At 53.7% G+C, this 20,396-nt stretch overlaps 1 protein-coding gene across 22 annotated transcripts in view; it reads right to left on the reverse strand.

The window, feature by feature from the left end:
• The window catches only part of LOC123807960 (protocadherin gamma-C4), a 151,569-nt gene that overhangs the window by 5,733 nt on the left and 125,440 nt on the right, over positions 1-20,396 (reverse strand). For 18 of the 22 annotated variants that reach the window (XM_045822142.1, XM_045822128.1, XM_045822152.1 and 15 more), the window contains 2 exons: positions 7,269-7,327; positions 762-850 (listed from right to left, as the gene is read on the reverse strand). In XM_045822142.1, the coding sequence (XP_045678098.1) occupies positions 762-850; positions 7,269-7,327 (148 nt within the window). Of the gene's footprint in view, positions 1-761; positions 851-7,268; positions 7,328-7,490; positions 7,533-10,216; positions 12,794-14,303; positions 16,804-20,396 lie in introns of those variants that run through there. The other 4 variants (XM_045822062.1, XM_045822207.1, XM_045822042.1 and 1 more) reach the window with 4 other exon arrangements.

A 20,396-nucleotide genomic window follows, 5' to 3' on the forward strand; every position in this document is an offset into this window, starting at 1 on the left:
CTCTCAGGTAAGGCGGCGGCGCCAGGACCGGAGTCCATGCTGGGCTGTCTCCAGGCCTGCCTGCGTGCCTAAGTGCTGGTGAGATGACCCTGCTTCCCTGTTCGGGACCCTCGTGACTCTTCTGGGACAACAGCCACCCTCTGCGTCCCCATTGCATGTGACGTTCTTTGTTAGCTGCGTGAGAAGACCAAATCCTTCTCTGCAGGTGGGGTCAGCAAACCAGAGAGAAGGTCTCAAGCACCCAAGCCTGTTCGCTTTGCTGGGAACACCCCCCACCCCCACCCGTGGACCGAGGGCTGGCGTGACTTCCTGCTCTGTGGCGCCCTCCCCTCTGGGCCTCACAACAGCCCTTTAGTGGCTGCCCCTGTTTTCTGGGCCCAGGAAACTGAGGTGTAGAGAGATTAAGCAAACTCATGGAAGTCACAGAGACCCTAAGTGGCAGAGCTGGGACTGGACTGACGCTGTCCCCTCCCAGAGCCAGATCCTCAACCACTCCTCCGCACATGTCCTCAGTGGGCCTTTCCTTGTTCGCTCCCCTCTGGGCACCCCAGCCTCCCACCCCTCCCTCGGCTGGCCCTCAGCCCCCCTTTATGTCCTACAGTTACAGGTCCTCTCAAACAGCAGAGAGATCCACAGAAACCGTGCAGGTGGACAGACAGCCTCTGGGTGTGGCGGCTGTGGGGCGCCCCAGAACCCCAGGCCTCCCACCTCCCACTCCACATCTCACCCCCCACCCGCATACACTGCCCTGCACCACTCACCGCTAGCGGAGGCCAGGATCATCGCTTGCAGCATCTCCGTGTCGAACTGGTTGTTGGGCCAGGTGCCGGTTTCATCGCCATTTTGGGAGCTGGAGAGAGTGGGATGGTGAGCACAGCGCCCCAGGCCAGCCTAGCCCCCGCCCCCCTGCACCCTCTCCCCACCTCACACCCCCTGTCAGCAAGGTGGGGGTAGTTTGTACAACCCCTCAGGAACCAGGCCCCTGCACCCGAGCCTCACCGTCTCAGACCCGCCGCAGACACTGCGGCCGTGGACACACACAGCCGCGTAGGCTGTGACTTGTCTGTGACAGAGCAGCGCTCACTGTCACGGTGAGGGGGTCGGCCTCTCCGGGCAGGGAAGGTGGGAGATGGAAGAGTGTGTCGGAGCCAGAGAAAGGTGTGAGAGCCTAGAGGGAGAGGCCGGGGACCCTGGGGCAGAGAGGCGTGAAGCCCTCGGGATAGAACGCAGGGCAGGCGAGAACCCGCCCCTCGGCTTTACAAGAACACCCCAGGCCCCTCCCAAACACCCACCACCAAACTTTTTCAGATTCCCTTCCCTAATTCCTCAAGCTCTCCCTTACAGCAAAGCCCGGGCAGATGGAATGCCAGTTCCGGCCTGTTCCTGTTCTCTGGAATGCCAGTTCCGGCCCCCTCCACCTCAGTAAAACCAACACAGTTTGTCAGAGGGCCCCCAGCCCCCCAGATCTGCCCCGGGTGTCGGCCTGCTCCCTACTGCAGCCCCGAGCCAGACCTTTGGACGCTCTGAGCGTTGGGAAGAGCACGGAGTGACTGTGAGGAACGCTAGCCGGGAAAAGAGCCCAAAAGAATTCCAACCCAACTTGGGTTTTTCCCAGGGCGGCTATTTCCACGCTCTTTCGGAGTTATCAAGGACCAAATCGTTTCCGTTTTTGAGGAAAGAGGGAAGCACCCTGACACACACACACCGTCTATCAGGCGACTCTTGGCACCGGCTGGCACCCGAAGTTCCTCAATAAACCTGTGTTGCCTGAGCCAGACAAACGGGAAAAAGCCTGTGGCACGGGTTAGGTCACGATGAGGATTTGGCACCAGGCCTTGAAAGCATGAGTGTGTGAGTCTGTGTATGAGTGTGTGTGGGTGTGTGAGTCTGTTAGTGTGTCAGTACAGAGAGAGATAAAACAAGTGCGCAAAATATTAACAAATGATGCATCTAGGTAAAAAAAAAAACTATGCAGATGTTCGTCACGCCATTCTTTCAACTTTTCCATAGGTTTGAAACATTCTAAAGTAAAAAAGATTACGTTTTCTAGGAGAAGGTGTGGGTGGTGGTGTGGGAGACAGCTGCGTGCCCTGAGGCTGGGGGAGGCTGGGCCAGTTCAAAGGACTAAGGGCAAGAGGGGAGGTGTCTTCGGGGGCTGTGGCTGCAGAGCCACATGGAAGATTTTGGTCTCCTGCTAAGAGCCCTGGGACTCCATGAGGTGTTTGGGGGAGTTGTCATGACCGGCTTTAGGGTAAGTATTTATGGATCACTCTTGCTCCTGTGAGAGGTGACCCAGGGCCCAGTCTCCATGAAAACCCAGAAGTCCTGCTTGGCAGCCTGGCTGAGCTCCCTGGGCCTGCCTAGGGTGCAGGGTGCAGACAGGGGGGCTCAGCCCTCAGCATAGGGCCTAATGCGGACACTCGGGGAGCAGGTTGGGGGCGGGCAACCAGGAGAAGAACTCCGGGGCTGTGAGGTGGACAACGGGGTCAGATGCCAGGTTAGGAGGACGCCCTGTGGAGGCGGGCGGTGGTGTTGAGGGAGTAAAGGTAGGAGGAAGGGAGAGGGCTGGGCTGTAAGGAGGATTCTAGGCAAACAGTTGAAGGTTGGAGGCCAAGCACGTGGGCAGGCTGCCAGCTCTTTGAAGCTGGGCAGGAGATGAGTGGATGACTGGCACGTGTGTGTGTGTGTGTGTGTGTGTGTGTGTGTGTGTGGTGTATTTTAATCTCAGAACCATGTGTGTTGTGATTAGCCCTATTTTCCAGCAGAGGCAACCAGGGCTCTGAGAGGTTGACGAACTTCCCCCAAAGTCACATAGCCGGTAACGGGCGGACCTACACCCTGAAACGGGCCTGAAGGGACCCTAAAGCTGACGATCTCACACACAACAACACACTGGGCTTCGGCAGGGAGGGGCTGGACCCCCAGAAGCAAGCACAGGGGACTCTTCCAGGATTTGGGAAGCAATGAAAACGTGAGAGTGGAGGAGAGAGACTACATCTAACCGACCACTTTCCCAGCGCCCACTCCGGGGCAGGGCCCGTGACAGGCCCGAGGACTCACGAGATGACAGATACCGCCCTCGCCCCAAGGAGCTTGCACCCCGGTACTGGGCATGTGCTGGGAGCATCCCAGAGGTGGGCTCTGGTACAGTCAGGCTCAAAAAAAAAAAAAGAAGAAATCTGGGGAAGTCGCCCCTGATAACAGCCTGGAGTAACTGATAAAATGTAAGTGCACGGATACACTTTCAATGCTGTAAAAGCCTATTAGCATTTAAAAATACACATATACAGGGCTGGACAAAAGTAAGTTTACCGTTGTCCGTGAACTTATGGGAAATACTACCATCACTGATAAGTCACACATAATGCAGGAATAAACTCCGTCTCACGTAGTCACAACTGCAAACCTGCTGTTGCCCCACCCTATACATGGGGCTACTCTCTGATAGTTAAATGACTTCAGGAAATTTTTGTGGAATTTTTGTTATATATTGCAAAGACAAAAAAAAGCTACAATATAATGAAGAGTGTGACCTCAATTACTGCAAAGAAAAAACATGGTGAGAAATATACCAGCTTACTGGGAATGAAAGTTCTCAGTATTCTGTGAACAAATTCATAAACAGTTTATTTAAGTAAATTATATTTTTTTAAAAAGAGGAAGCCTGTGCATGTGGCTTGACCGCACAAAGGGTTTAGAAAGACACACGTGAAAGTATTAAAAGAGCTTGAGAGAATCGAGATACTCAACCAAACACAGACAAATTGGAGACCTCAATTTGGATAAGCATGTAAATAAGTTAATGAAAAGAGAAATATAATTGGGAAAATGTGATATTAGCTCATTAATATTATTTATTACTAATATATTAATTTTTATTTTGTTAATATATTTAGTGCTTACACGTTTAAAAAATTGTTAAAGATAGTGAAGACTGAGATAAAGTCACATAACGGCTGAGCGCATTCAGAGTAAACCAGGAGAGGGCGGGGTGAAGAGAAGGAAAGCAAGACCAGGAATTAGTCGAGCTGAACAGTGGGCTCCTGGAGGTTCGTTTTGGTATTCTACTTTTGTATAGATTTGAAATTTTCCATATTAAAAAAAATTGTCAGTGGTGGTTTCCCTGGGTTGTGAAATTATGAGTACTTTAAAAAAATTGCGCGCTCTCTCTCTCTCATGATGATTCTATAATTAGCATGTATTATTTTACAAGCAGAAAAGAAGTGAGCGGCCTCTTGCTTGCTGAATGACCGCCCACACTGAGGGACAGCGGAGGCAGCGTCTGGAGGGGTGGCTGGGTGGAGGGGAGGCGGAGGCTGGGGTGAAACCATCTCAAGGACTGAGTGGGGACCAGGAGAGGCTGAGACAACGGCTGCCGGGGTCAGGAACTGGACGGAGGATCTGAGGAGGGCAGTGGTGGGGATGAGGAGCACCTGGCAAGCAAGAACTTCATTCAGAGCGCTAGTCTGTTCCCCTTTTGTCTAGGCAATGTGACTGAGGGCTGGCTTGAACTTGAACAAGGTCTACTGAAGGGCTAGCCCTGCTTTGAACCTGTTGTGCCAGTAGCCAAGACGGTGGGGAAGGAGTGGGGCAGAAAAGCAATGGAGGAAGCACAGTCAGACTGGAACCACAGTCAGACTCCAATGTCCTCGTCAGAACGGCGGCCCAGAAAGAGCTCCCTGTCATCCTCTGTCCTGAGATGCCTCCCCAGGGGCCTTGGCGCATGCTCTTCCCTGTCCCTGGAATGCTCTTCGCGCTCTCCCCTGGTTGGGTAATTCCTATTCATTCAGATCCCAGCACAGCCTCACTTCCTCCTGGATGTCCTCCTGCTCCCTGATCCCGTCCAGTGCCCGTTCTCGGCTCTCGCTATCGGGACTGTTCATAGCACTTGTGGCAGCTGCAATCATGCTTATTTTTGTTTTTTTGGTGATTAACTGGTTAATACTTGTCTCCCTCAACACTGTAAAGTCCCGAGGACAGAGAGTTTGTCCTTTTATACCCTCCATCTAGAATACTACCTGGTCTATCGTAGGTCTTGCTCCTCATTGAATGGAGAAGGGAGGTTGCAGTTGCTGGACCGGGCCCTTCATGCTCATCTCATCTGGGCCACTTCAGAGCCGACTCAGAAACGTCTGACCCATCGTGCTTGAGTTAAGGATGGGAGAGCCCCCGAGCCTTCTCCGCCTCCCCAAGAGCCCCTGTGTGTATTCAGGCCACCCAGTCTCTCCTTCGGTGGAAAGGAGCGGGAGGCGGGGGTGAGGTGCTCAACCCAGGGGGCACACCAGAAGCAACTGGTGAGGCTCCCAGGCTCAGCGATGAATCCGAATCCGGCTTCAGGGCTAGTATATGGCCTGGGGTGGGGGTGGGGAAAGGGGCACTCATCACCTCAGCTCAAATGTCACTTCCTTCTGGAGGCCCTCCCTGTCCCCTTCCACCACCACACTCTCACTACCCTCTTCTCAGAACTTGCTGTGCTTTTCGTGTGTGATTTGTTGTCAATTTCCAGCCTCCCTGGTGGCATGAAAGTCTATGAGTTCAAGGATCATGTCTTCTTGTTCATTCCTATAGGCCAGTGGTTAGCATGGGGGCTGGCTCACAGTAGATGCTCCATACATATTTTTGAATGAATATATGAATGAATATGTGAATGATCTAGTGGATAACTTATGGGAAGGCTGGCAAGGCCAGTGGGGAGAAAGGAGACCGCTGGGTGCAGGGCAGGGCCAGGGCAGTCCAGCTCCTCTGCTTTCTTGCCCTCCTAGGAAGCACCTTCAGATCCCGATACCAGGGACGGACTGCACCTGCCCAGGAGCTGGAGCCTCCACCCTCCCTCCACCACGGGCTCCTGGGTTCTTGTGGCTGCGAGGGCTCAGCATCTGTAGCATCCGGGAGGGGCGGCGAGGCAGCCAACTCTGTCCCCCCTCTCTCCAGGGATCCCTGGACTCCTACTGGCTCCGACTTCTAACAGGGAGGCCTGGCCCAGGGCCCATCCCACTTCCCTCAGACCAACTGAAGGTCTTTCCGCTGAAGTTTCCCTCCTCCTCCGCCCGCAGGGGGTTCCTGTCCCAGCAGGAATTCATACCAGACTGAAGTGAGCAGCTGGGGTAGCCTGGATGGGAGGGTGTGCGTGGAAAGCGCAGATCAAAGGCTCTGTGTGCGAGGGGCACGGGGAGGGAGGGGGTGGGAGCACATGTGTGTGCTGGCTCGCCCACAAGTACAAAGAAATGAGAGACAGGCAGGGTCACCGAGTAACAAACAGGATAAAAGAGAGACAGAGAGTGATGAAGAAAGAGAAATGGAGAGAGGGACTCTGAGAGGCAGAAAGGGACAGGCAACAGACTCAGAGAGCTTGAGAGAGAGAGACAGGAGACAGAGGAGGAACACAAGGACACTAGCAAAGGATGAAAGAAGAGACAAGAAAGAGAAAAAGGATGGAGACAGGGAGGCAGAAACAGAGAAAAGAGAAACAGAATGAGACTAGGAAGTCACATTTATTCGATTCCACATTTATTGAGCACCTAGCCACGGCAGGCTCAGTGTGAGGCACAGACCAGCAGAAGTGGACACACACAGCGGGACAGAGAGGCAGCAATAAGGACAGAAACTGAGACAGAGACCAAGGGAAAGTCAGAGAACGCAAACGGACAGAGAGAGAAGGTGCAGGAATAAGAGAGTGGCAGAGACAACAGGCCTACAGGCTGAGAGGGCCAGGCCAGAGCGGCCCAGGGGGCCGGAGGAGGGGCAGGACCAGGGAGGCCGCCCTAGGAAGGCTCCCCCTCAGCCCCAGCTGTGCGGTGCCCACTTCCCCCACCACTGCCTGACCGCCCTCCTCTAGCTCCGCTCTTTCCAGCAGGCTCCTCCTCTGCCCCTCCTGCCCCAGGTTTCTCTGCCTGGACCCCAGGTCAGGATGGAGCTCAGCTCAGCCCAGAGTGGGGGGGGGGGTGTGGGCAGTAGATGGGTATAATACGCTTCCTCTCCACCCAGAGACCACCTTAAAACCATCTTGTGGTCCCACAGAGCCCCAGGAGGTTGGACAGGTTCCCATGGTGGGAGGAGGGAGGGGATGAGCGTGTGAACTGAGCTTCCAAAATAGCCTCTTCCTTCTGGAATCTGTGTGACAGCCCCCAATACACCAAAACCTCCTTGAAATCTGGAACTGAGGGAAGAAGCCATTTGTAGCGAATGCTAAGCCCTCCCCCCTCCCCTCCCACGTCATCGCTGAGAAAATGCCGCAGAGAAGAGGGTGGGCTGGAGAGGCAGTCACCTACCCGCTGGTGCCGGGTCTCTGGGCCTGAGAGAAACGCCAGTCCGTGTTGGGTGGGGCTTGCTGTGGAGAAAACAGAGGGAAAGGGGCTGAGTACCCTGGAGAAGTCAGACGGTCACCGGACCCCTGGGGATGGACCCAGGGGGCAGGGGGGTGTGGGCACAGGGAAGAAGAAATGGGTGCGAGATGGGGGAGGGGCAGACTCATCTTCAAAGACAAAATATACCTCAGGTCTCAGAGGCCTGAGGTACATACAGGAGACAACGAGATGAAATAACGTTTATCTGACCACAGTGAGCAAACCCAGCTTCTTTTGCTAAAGAAACAGCCTCTGCCTCTTGCCCCCGACTCAGAACTTCTCCACTGAGATTCAAGGGCTAAAAGTGTCTTCTGCAGAAGCTGGGGGAGGGGTGCAGAAAAGGCCCCCCAAAAGTGGCAGATGAGGCTTTTAGATGAGAATTCCACCAGCCCTAGAAAGAATTTATTCAGCTTCTCAGCTGGGAACAAAGCATCCTCCGCAGCAAGATGGCTGCGGCTCCCGGTAACCCTTTCCGAGCCAGGCTGTGCTGTGATGCATTCAGGGGGACACCTCCTCCAGGCCCTTGGCAACCAAGGATCCCTTCCCACAGCTAAATACATTATTAATTTAGGAGTCATGCCAGACTGGGCCTTTGCAGGGCATCCAAGCCCCGGGACACCTCTCACCCCCAGAGCTCCGTGCCAGACAATGACTGTGTCTAAGGAGGAGAGAACAAGGCTGCTCTGTCTGGGACAGAAAACTGCTGGATGCAGCCCAGCAGAGATCAAGCTCCCACAGCCTCCAGCCAGAGCCAACCAAGTCTCCAGGGCTCCCAAGGGGCTGGTCGGCGGCCACCCCCATCTGGATGCAGGTGTGGGACCCTGGCCAGCCACTTCCCTCCTGAGCCCTCCGAGCCTTTCCCCAGGGTGTGTTAGCCCACCACACACTCCTCATGCAGCACTCCTCGAGCCATCTCCTCGCCAGTTCTGGGGTGTGCCAGTAATTAATTCTCATGCTCACTCCCAGGAGCAGAGAAGGAGGTGTGAGCACCTCTGATTCCACTGGGGAGAAGGAAGACCCACGGCTGCCAAATGACTCATTCTCAGGCTCACAGGTGGCAGTGCTGTGAGCAGGGCCGTAGCATCCCAGGTGCAACAGGTGTCACCAGCGCCACGCTGGCCCGCGGTGCGGAAGGGCACAGGGATGTCCGACCCTCAGCCACTGCACACAGAGACGCGGGTACCCTGACAGATGGGAGGGGAGGAGCTGGGCCACATGGACAGCCCGAAAAAGGACGCCGGGTCCAGGTTTATTCAGCGAGGGCTGCTCAGGGATGAGGAGCCCCTGAAGACTTTTCTCCACTTGTCAGAGCCACCCCTGCCCCAGCCCAGCAGATGCAGGCCCGCCCTGCTGTCCTCCAGCTTTCCGACTGCCTCGTTCTCCTGATGGTAGGCAGACCTGGGGTAGGTCTTTCTCTATCGCTTACTATGAGAACTTGAACACGTCACTTGACTTCTGCGAAACTCAGTTATGTGATGGGGGTGCTCCAACCTACCCAGCAAAGTGCTGGGAAGAGCAGAGGAGATGCGATTCTTTGGGGGGGGGGGGGGGTGTAGTAAGATTGTCAGCTGTCAGAGTCACATGGGGTGTTGTTTCAAAATACAATTCTCATTCAGTGGGGGCAGGGTGGGTGGGGCACAGATAGGCTTTGAATAAAAGCTCCTGGGATTGTGGCAACTTGTGCTTTTTACTGTTTAGCCAGAGAAGGAAGGATGTGCCAAAGTCTCAGGTGCTTTGGTCACCCCTGAAAGCCTAGATCCTAGATCGCTGGACGCTTTGTGGTCACGACGGAGCCAAAAACCTCTCTGCGAGTCCAGAGACGGTTGTGGCAGGCTCCCACTTCCCGCAAGGGGAAGGGGCCGCGGGTGGCACTGAGGTCCCAGGCTGCGGGTCCTGTAGTGGCCTGCTCACCCGCGAAGGCCAACCCCGCCGCCCCTTTGGGGTCCCAAGGCAGCTCCGCCCACTTGTCCGGGGCCTCTGTGCTGGAGGCGCCGCTGCCGTCCCTGCCCAGCCCCACCGGCCTACTCGAGCGTCAAAGAGTCACGCCCACCCACGCCCACATTCGCTGCCTGGCTCTAGGTGCCTCAGCTGGCCTCAGGCTCACCCCCAGATGACCCGGTCCGGCCCGGGGCAGGGGTGAAAAGAACCTCCCGAGTCCTCTCGGGCCCGGGACGGCCCCGACCCGAGACTGTCGCCAAGGCGCGAGGTCGCGGTGAGTATCGCCAAGGCGCGAGGTCGGCGATTGAGTACCTCTGAGGCTGTGAGGAGGTGCGGGGGCAGCGTGCGTGCGAGCCGGAGTGCGAGGGCGTGTGTACAGGTGAGGCGCGCCGGGCGTGGCGCTGTCGCTCCTGGGTGTGTGGCTCTTGCAGGGAGGACACCCTGGAGCCCGGCGCGCACCTCTGTCCTGTCTACAGATGCACTTGTTTGATTTGGGAATAAGGAGGGCTGAGAGGAACAGCGAAGTCCCAGGTCCAGGGAGTGGGAAGAAACTTAGGAAACCTAAAGAGCGGCGGAGCGTGCGGGCGCCAGAGCCCAGGGGGCTGGCTGTGGGCGTGGATCTGTGACTGCCTCCACCCGGGACCCCGGGACCCGTTGGAAATCACTGGCAAGATCGCCGAGCCCCAGCCTTTTCTGAGTTTGAGGGGCGGAGCTGGGGTCGGTTCCAGCCCCCTCGGACACGATAACCACCACCTCCCGGGGCTCAGAGCCCCACCCCTGGTTTGGCCACACCTCTGGTCCCGCGCAGTCTGTCCGAATCGGGTGGCGCGCAGCAGGCAGCCGAGCCCGCACGAGAGGAGTAGATGCAAGTTCAAAGCCCCTAAGTGGATGGGCGGCTTCATCGCCGCGCCCAGGGGTCGCGCCAAGCCCCTCACCTGGCTCGGCTCCCGCAGCGTGTTAGAGCGGGACCGGAAGGCGTCAGGCTCCAGCGCCAGAGCCGAGGACTGCTGGACGCTGAGGGGCCTTAGAAAAGTGAAGTCACTGCCATCCGAGGCTGGTGAGAAGCACGTCCTGTAGCAGTGGCTGTGCGAGTCCGCCGGCCGCAGTGTCACCTCCATGTACTTGAGCGTGCCGTCGGAGCTCACCTGTAGGTTGGGACTGGACTGCTTATAGTAGTCCCGGGAGGGTGAGTCCTGGCGCCCGCAACACCGGCCCCCACCCCCACCCCCATCCGCGTGTCCCCGCAGGCACTTAGCCGACAGAAAGGTGAAGGTGACTAAGGATAACAGACTGATGGCTGCAAGAGCCACAATGAGGTAAAGGGTAAGGTCTGACCGCTCGGGAGGGTGTGTGAGGAAGTCGCTGGATTTGGGCATTTCCTCGGGGTCCTCATCCTCCAGAACCAGCAGCACTGTGGCTGTAGAGGAGAGTGAAGGGTCGCCATTGTCCCTCACCAGGACCACCACCTGCTGGGTGTCAGAGTCATCCTCCAGTAGGGCCCGGGCCGTGCGCACCTCTCCAGTGTGTGCGGACACCAGGAACAGTCCTGGGGCTGTGGACTGCGGCAACAGTGAATAGGAGAGCCATGCATTATGGCCTGCATCAGCATCCACGGCTGTCACCTTGGTGACCAAGGAGCCAGGAGGCGCAGAGCGAGGGAGACGCTGGGGGACGGAGAGTTCCCAGCTGGGTCTTGGGTGCAGCACAGCTGGGGCGTTATCATTCTGATCCAGAACGAACACATGCAGAGATGTGTTGGCATGCAATGGGGGGGAGCCAGAGTCTCGAACGCCCACCACAATGTGCATCATCTGCAGCAATTCGTAGTCAAAGGTGCGCTGGGCAAAGACGCGCCCGTCGTCAGGGTTGACGTACACAAAGGAGGAGGCTGGGGCTCCCTGAACCTGATCCCCTACAATGGAGTAGGTGAGACGGGCGTTATCCCCAGTGTCTGGATCGGAGGCAGCCACAGTGCAGAGAAGGGAGCCTGGAGGCCGATTTTCTGGGATGTAAGCAGTATAGAGCTTCTGGGTGAAGCTGGGGGCGTTGTCGTTAACATCTGAAATGTTGAGCCTGATGGTGAGATGTGCGTGCAGGGGAGGTGAGCCAGCATCCCTGGCCAGCAGCTCAATGATGTAGTGGGACGTGGCCTCCCGGTCCAAGGGCTGGCTGGTCAGCAGTGAGTAGTGGTTCTCAGAGGGCTTAATCTGAAATGGCAGTTCTGGAGAGATATCAAGGCTCACTTCACCATTCCTCCCTGAGTCTCGGTCCCGCACATTGAACAATCCCACCACTGTGCCCACTGGCGTGCTCTCTAGGACAGGGTTGACCAAAGAGGCCAGTAGTACCTCTGGGGCATTGTCGTTGACATCCCCCACATCCACTTGAATCACACAGTGGCCTTCCATAGCTGGCTGTCCCTGGTCACGGGCTCTTGCATGAATTTCATAGAAACTTGACTCCTCAAAGTCTATGGGACCCAACACACGGATTGCTCCAGTGCTAGGGTCTAGGCCAAAGAGATTCTGCACTGCCTCAGATGTATGGTCTCCAAAAAAGTAGTCTAGTTGGCCATTGGTGCCCTCGTCTGGATCAGTGGCATTGAGGCGGAGCAGCAGTGTGCCCACGGGTGCATTCTCTGCGAGCCCCACACGAAGAACTGAGGACTGGAAGGTTGGAGCATTATCATTGATGTCCAGCACAATAACAGAGATGAGAGTGGTCCCTGAGCGGGCTGGGATGCCCCCATCCACAGCAGTGAGCACCAACTGATGTTTTGCCTGGGCTTCACGGTCCAGCTGCTGCTCTAGCACCAGCTCTGGGAATAGCTTCCCATCTTTTAGGGTCTTCACATTCAGTGAGAAGTGGTTGTTGGGGCTCAGAGTGTAGAAGCTCACAGCATTGGTGCCCACATCTGGGTCCTGGGCGCTATCCAGAGGGAATCGTGCCCCAAATGCAGCTGATTCTGAGATGCGTATCTCTCGCTCAGGGATGGCAAAGCTGGGAGAGTTGTCATTGAGATCCAGGATCTCTACCTCTACCCGGGTTAGCTCCAGTGGGTGTTCGGTCACCACCTGCACTGGCAACAGGCAGCTGGTGCTGGCTCCACACAGGCTCTCCCGGTCAATCTTTTGATTTACTGCCAGAGCACCAGTCATCAAACTCAGGGAAAAATAGTGCCCATTCTCCTCAGATCCCAACTGCAGTCGGCGGCTCAACAGATCTGTCACCTTTAAGCCTAGGTCCTGAGCAACATTCCCCACCAGCGTCCCCGGCTCAGACTCCTCCACCACTGAGTAACGAAGCTGCCCAGACGCCCGGCCCCAGCAGCACAAGGACAGCATGCACAGCACTTGCCATTTCCCAGCGAGCTGTGAGGGTGTCTTGGGCCCCATGACCCAGGAGTCCCTTCCTGGACACTGACTCTGTGCTGTCCTGTATCCAAGGCAGACCCAGGGCTTGGAATGTAGCGGCTGAGATCTCTTGTGTCTCCTTCCAGCCTCTTAAAAACTGCTCCGAGGTTTGTCTGCCTGCAGCAGCTCTTCTTAGTCACCAAATGGCGGGGGTGGGTGGGGGGAAGGGGAATTGAATCTGAGTGGAGCTGGGGAGCTGGGGGAGGAGAGGCGGGCAGGAAGAGCAGATCCCCCACCTCAGCTCTGAGTCTGATTGGCCAAAAAGTCTGTCTGCTCTCAACCAATTAGAAAGTGTCCTCACTCCCGGAAACCTTAGGAACGGGCTGCAAATCTGTGTCACAGAAGCCTCCTACTTCCCCACTTATTTTGTGCTGCAGGTTGATTCAGCCCCCTTGGCAGCAAAATTTGACAGCTCAGATGGTGCTCAACAGGGAAGACAAAGTGGTACAAAACTTCTCAGCGCTCTGTCCCAGTAACTTTCTGCATGACTTCAGACACTTCCACTACTTCGCTTGAACCAACAAAAGTTTGTCCTTCCAGGGGAAGCAAAGCCCACGTGTTCCCCCTCCCACCCCCATCCTGCCAATGCTGCTAAAATGAGAAAAGAGATTTGTTAGGGTTATGTAGAATCTCGCTCTGACTCTCCAGCAATGCTTTAAGGGATCCCAGTGGCAGCTGATGACTATAGGACTCAGCTTTCCTGAGACCCCAGACCTGGGCTGTGGAGTGGGCATCACAGCTCCGGGAGGGGAAACATTTCCAGGACTGGTCCGGGTTGCCCAGGAAGGCAACTAGAACCTAGGCATGGCCTCTAGGCTTTATGGTTCCACCAATTCAGAAGAACTCTACTTAGAGACCACCCCCAGCTCCGTGTAGCTATCTCTATGAATTCCTCATCTGTAAACCAGATTTCTGACATTAAGCGATTTCATTTACTGCTTTTTTCCCTAAGAGGTAATGCTCCCCTGGCCTCAACCTACTGCGTCTAGCTCTAATCCCAAAGGGGACTTGATTGGGAGTCCCGAAGATATTGTCTGGCAGGTCTCTCCTTCCACCTTGATGCCTCTGCTCCTTAGAGTCTTTCCTCCTCGTGCTCTCGTCTGTTTCCAGCAGAGAGTCCCCTTTGCAGTGGGTTAGGGAGTACTCCACACTGCAAGGCAAAGATACTAGTTTCCCTCAGGCCTTTGGGAGACTGTAATCTAGAGGTGAGGTAGTCCAGAGTCTGGCCCCTCACTCAGGAAGAGTAGAGAAGGCAGCCACCCGGGTTCCGGTGACTGTCCGGTGCACCCTACCTGAGTGTGCCACGTCCTTCTGTGCTCCCGCACTCTGGCAGCATCCTTCCATAGACCCTAGCTCTTGACCACTGACTTTCATTTCTTACTCTCAGGTGGGGGCACGACCCAAACCCAAGTCCTAACCTGTGACAACTCCCTGGCTAATTCACAAAACACTTCGAAAGCACAGCATCTATCACAGAGTAACCACTCACAAAAACAGTGACCTCACTACAGGCTCTCACCGAGAGGCCAGTACTCTCTGGGACAAGGCCCAGCCACATGCCTGGATTAGAATAACCCTCAAGCATTGGCTGAGCCTGTGAAGATCTCACCTCTAGCCCATAGAGAAGATCAGAGGGTGGGCAGCTTGGGCGAACAGGCTCCCCTGCCATAGGTGCACTGGGCGACTTCACCATCATGAAGCTATCACTCCGAGTGGGCGCAGAAGCCAAGGGTGTACAGCCATGAGAGTGGCCGCCCACATCAACAAACTTGATAGGATCATCTGACCCTAGCTGGATTCGGAGGATCCCATTGGAAGGAGGAAGCCCCTCCCTCCTTCGAGAGCGAGTGAGACAGGCACAGGTGCCAGCAGGAAAGCAGGTCACTCCACAGGCAGCCCCTCGCAGACACTTAGAGAGCAGTGCCACGAATGAGCCAAAGGAGACAAAGCAAATTGCCACTAGTGATACAGCCAAGTAGAGAGTCAGGCGGGATTCTCCTTCCCTTGGAGCTGAAGATTCTCGAAGATCAGGGACAACTGGATGAGTGTCTTCCTCCAAGGACACTAGGAGAGTAACGGAAGTGGAGAGTGGTGGGGTACCACTGTCCTTTACCACGATGACCAGCTTCTGTGGTGGGAGATCAGCTGGAATGGGAACGGCTGTCCGCACCTCCCCGGCATAGCGGGAGACTGCAAACAGGCTGGGATCTGGTGCTTCCAGGAGCTGATAAGAAACCCAAGCATTGTAACCTGAATCCAAGTCCACAGCGGTCACTTTTGTGACTAGGTGACCAGCACCAACTGATGGGGGCAGTGCTTGGGGACATAAGGAACCAGGCCGGGCCCTCGGGCGGAGCACAGCTGGGGCGTTGTCATTGAGGTCCAGCACGAACAGGCGAACTGTCACGGTGCTACTGAGCGGGGGGTTGCCCCGGTCCCGGGCCTGCACCTCAAACTGCAGGGTCTGTGTTTGTTCATAGTCAAAGGATCGAGTTGCATGAACAGCTCCCGTCTGGGGGTTCAGAGAGATGAAGGAGGAAGCTGACACATCTCGATTTCTGGGCTCTAGGAGAGAGTAAGAGATGAGCGCATTCAAGCCAGAGTCTGGATCAGAGGCTGCAAGGGAGCAAAGCAGGTCCCCTGGGCGATTGTTCTCGGGAACAAACACCTCATGTGACCTCTGGAAGAAAGAAGGTGGGTTATCATTCACGTCTGAAATATTGAGGAAAATAGTCCTTTGGGTACTCAGAGGAGGGTTCCCAGCATCAGAAGCAGTGACCATGATGTCATAGCTGGATTTGGCCTCTCTGTCCAAGGGCCCAGCAGTCACCAGGGAGAACTGGTTCCTGAAGGCAGACTTGAGGGCGAATGGCAAGTGGTCAGGAATGCGGAGGCTCACATCTCCATTGGACCCCGAGTCGGGGTCCTGCACACTGATGAGCGCCACCACAGTGCCAGGTTCTGCGCTCTCTGGGAGAGTCCCAAGCTCTGAGGTCACTGTGATGTGGGGGGCATTGTCATTGACATCCAGGAGATCCACTCGGAGGCTGCAATGTTGCTCCATGGCTGGAGAACCCCCATCACGAGCCCGAACATCAAATTCATAGTAATTCTCGTTCTCAAAGTCTAGGGGCCCCTGAAGGGTAAGCTTTCCAGTAGTGGGGTGCAGGCTGAAGAGGTTTCTCACACGGTCAGGGGTGTGACCACTGAAAGAAAAGGTGACGTTACCACTGGGACCCAGGTCCGGGTCAGAGGCATTGAGCTGGATGAGCAGCATGCCGGCTGGTGCACTCTCCAGCACGCTGATCCTGTAGCTGGATTGCTGGAAGGCTGGGGCGTTGTCGTTCACGTCCAGCACTGACACCCGGAGCTCCGCGGTGCCAGATCTTGGAGGGTTACCTCCGTCCACAGCCGTCAGCACCAGGCGGTAGTCTGATTGCTTCTCCCGATCCAAAGGCTTCTCCAGGAGCAGCTCTGGGACCAGGCTGCCGTCGCTGCGTTTCTTGACATCCAGTGCAAAGTGTTCATTGGAGCTTAGTCTATAGCTACTGATGGAGTTAGTCCCCACATCTGCATCCTGAGCCTTTTCCAAGGGGAAACGCTGTCCTGGAGGAGCTGCCTCCCCAATTTCCAAGTCCAGCTGCTGCCGAGGAAATCGGGGGGCGTGATCATTCACATCCACAATCTCTACCTCCGCCCGGTACATCTCCAAAGGCCCTTCGGTTACAAACTCCAGGGGCACGATGCAGTTGGCACTGAGCCCACACAGTGCCTCTCGATCGATTGGATTCTTGATGAGCAGAGCTCCGCTGTCCAAATCCACACGGAAGTGTCTTTGGTTCACCTCTCCAGCGACCTGCAGCCTGCGAGCTGACAGACTCTCTGTATCCAGCAGGAAATCTTGGGCGACATTCCCTACAAAAGTCCCCTCCTGTGACTCCTCTGGGACCGGGTAGCGGATCTGCCCACAAACGTAACCCAGGTAGCAAAAGAGGAACAAAAGGGTAGCCCCCGGGCAGATTTCTACCCAGTCTCTCACCTTGCGGAGCATTGCTGTCGCCCGCTAGTTCTCTACCTGGTCTTGAGAAGCAGAAGAAGCTGACCCGCCCCAAACGGCCACAGCAGCTGGAGACACCTATCTCTCTTTGCCCGCGCCAGTTCTGGCGCGGCTGGGCCGGCGCCGCAAGGGTTACGCGCTGTTTTTTTGCTGGTGGCGGGGTAGATTTGTCTGCCTTCCACCACCCGATTGGCAGACAGCAGCTCCTGGGCTCAGCCAATAGGCTGAGCAGAGAATATCCCAATAGCAGCAGGGTTAATGCGTCGCAGCATTGGAGAGAAAAAAAAAAACCCCAAAACAAAAAAAAACACCTTTCTTTTCGCCTTCCTCACGCTCAACAGCATTTCTTTCCACGGGTTATTATTACCTCTATGGAGTGGAAGACAACATATATGTGTTGTGGGTTTTTTTTCTCTCTCTCGAACACACCAACTCCCCCGCCCCTTTTCCGCGGGGAAAACAGCTACAGCCAGAGCCTTAGCAACCTGCAGCCCAGGGAGGAGTAGCCATTTGAGACTGGTCACTTTGTTCAACCCAGTGTTGTCATCCACCAATACTCTAAATGAGTAGCTTGTGCCTCAGTCCAATTGTATTCAAGCAACAGCTAAATAGAAGCACTGCCATAAACACAAAACTCTGCCTCTCTCAGACTATTCAGAAACGTATCCACCTCTTTGCAGAAAAGGCTTACACATAAATGTAACCAATTAAATGTATGCAGTACACATTTTTGTTGTAACAGGAGGCGCAGCGGAAACCAAGCCTCTTTTAATTCAGAGGCGTGTTAGTGACATACTAAATTACCATTCATTGATTTCAAGGGCAGTGTGGAAGGAGAAGCAGCAGAGTGGAGGGAGCCAGGAGGGAGATGTTCCAAATCAGTAAAGAATCAGTTGTGTCTGGGAGGTGCTAAGGACTAGATCTCATTACCTGGCAGAATGCTAATGTTCACAGGTTTAATAGCTCCCATGAATGATTGGGATCAAGCAACCAACAGCACTGTGCCTACAAATCCCCTTTATTTGACACCCTGGTATGCTTGATATGTTGCTAATTACCAGCAGAGACTGTTTCAAAAGAGCAAGCTTTTCACTTAGCCCCAGGGGGCTTCTTGGAGCTGCAGACTTCATCTCACCCCACCCCCACCCAGATCCAGGCCCTCCCAGGAGCCTGGCCACCACCTTGCACCAACTCGGAAACACACAGCTCATTTCACACTGTAGTTACCTGCAAACTGTAATCTGAGTGACAAAAACACCTGAACACAAAGAAAAAATCAGCCTGATTTGGACATACATATTTCTGAACTCACTCAAATCCTCACTTAGGTTACCACTGGATGCCAAAACCAGTAGCAAAAGCTGGGTTTCTTATCCTCCCTACACGTTCTTCCCAAACCCTCATAGCTTCAGGAATATCCCTGGGGTATGGTGAGGCCAGCAACCAACATTCTGGCCTCAAAGGAAGGGGTCTGCTTTCTGTGTTCTTTTACAGAGGCACCTAAACCTCCTCCCAGGGGAATGATGGAGCTGTACATTGGTCTGACCGACTAGGTGTTTATGCTGGGACTCACTTTGGGGAAGACACTGCCATCCACCCAGCTGCCTCAATCCAAATGAGGGAGGGGAAGGGAGGATCATCCTTGACTCATTCCTCTCCCTGACTACCTACATCAGGGCAATCAACAAGTCCTGATGATTTCACAATGGTCATCTCCCTCCATCTATGCTGCCATTGTGGTGGTTCAAGCATTTATCAGTTTTCTCCTCAAACAGCGTAATAGCCTTCTAACGGTTCACCTTGTCTCCAGTCTCAGTAGCCCCAATCCATCTCATTCATGACTGCAAGCATAATCTTTCTAAAGCAAACAAGCAAGCAAAAAACCTCAGATGACATCATACAGATGTCAGTTCAGGATTCTGCAATGACATTGTCGATACAGAACACAGTAAAACCCCTTTGGCCTGGACTAAAGGTGATTCAAGATCTGACTTCTGCTTTCTTGCTTCAATTTATCTCCTGCAAAAACTGTTTTACAAACATCCTTTAAAGTTCACCAGTGATGTAATATCAGTATTCCCCAGCATGGAATTTCCTGCAAGATCCCTTCTCCGCCCCCACTTCCCCCTTTACTAGTTAACAAATTACTGCTCAATCTTTACTTCTAAGCTGAAGCACTGCAGCCTCTATGAGGTCTCCCTGATTTCCCCAGGCTGGCTTAGGTGTCCCTTTCTCTTTGCTCCCATTGTTTCTTGTATTATAAATTTTTGGCATGTCTGTGTCCTATGGTACTCTGTGTGCCACAATGGGAGGACCGTGTCTTTCACCTTTTACAGGGTCTGGCATGAAGGGGTGCTCAACGAATGGTGAATTATTGATATTATCATTTAGCAACTACTTATTGAGTATTTGTGCTTTATATGATGACTTTATGTTAAGTACAGACACTTTATATGCATTACTTTTCACTCTCAACAATTTGTAAAGGGGGTCTTATCTTTATTTTACAGACAAGGACACTGGAGTTCGGAGAGGTTAAGAGACTTGTCTAAAGCTAAACAACTAGTATGTGCAGAACTAGAATCTGCCCCACTCTGAACTCTGGGGTCTGTCTGGAAGAAAGGAAACCTCATTCTAGAACATCTTAAATGATTTTTCTACCAGTTTGTCATCTCTATAACCATGAACTGGACCTTTATGGATGCTTTTAATACCCAAGAATTAGGCTTCTTATAGGTCTCAACCTCTTATCTTTGCAAGTTCACACCCAAACAAACAGGCATACAGTCTGTATTACTAGAATTAAAGCATCATAAAGCCTTAATCCTTATATTCACATATACTAAAGCAATGCAACCATTACCACATTCTAACTGCAGAACCCTTTTGCCAGTCCCAAGAGAGACCCCATACCCACTGCCCAGCTCTAGATTTTTAAAGAACAGTCGCCTGATAGCTAGAAGTTTAGGGAGACTGTTTGTCCCTTTAGATGACTGAAATATCACCTTCTGTCTTCCCTACAATGCTCTTCTGGAGATATTCCATGTAATATTTTAAGCATAGGAAATAATATCACAGAATTTAAAAAAAATTTGGCCTGGTTCAGTAAGGCTGGCTCTTGGTTCTGTAAACACCAGAATAACACTTTGTTTCATAAATATGCTACTTGATAGACTGGCAGGTTCTAGGGCAATTATTTTCTAACTTCTTTGCACATTGAAATTACTTAGGGATCTTTAAAAATTACTGGTCCCTGAGTTCCACCCCCAGAGGTTGTGCTTTGATTGGTCTGGGATGTGGCCTGGGCTTCAGAATTTTTAAAAGGTCCCTAGTGTGTGCAACCAAATTTGAGAATGTTGAGCTAGGGAAAGTGTCAGTTGTTTTCTGGCGGCATGACCAGAAGAGTAGCAGCTGCTTCTCTCTGGCTTTCATCCTTCCACAGCCTTTCCATACATGCCTGTACTTCGGTGAACTATTGATATTGTCGTTTAGCAACTATTTATTGTCTTCTTTGACCATCTCCAAATTGGCTCATTTCTAAGGTGTGTTTAAGATTTGGGGTGGGTAAAGAGCTAATAAAAATAATAATAAATAATAATAATAGTAATAGATAAGAATTTTTTAACATTTATGATGCAGCAGGCA

The sequence above is a fragment of the Phyllostomus hastatus genome, unplaced genomic scaffold, assembly GCF_019186645.2.
Source record: "Phyllostomus hastatus isolate PE091 unplaced genomic scaffold, TTU_PhHast_1.1 phas_contig_150, whole genome shotgun sequence".
Classification (NCBI taxonomy): domain Eukaryota; kingdom Metazoa; phylum Chordata; class Mammalia; order Chiroptera; family Phyllostomidae; genus Phyllostomus; species Phyllostomus hastatus.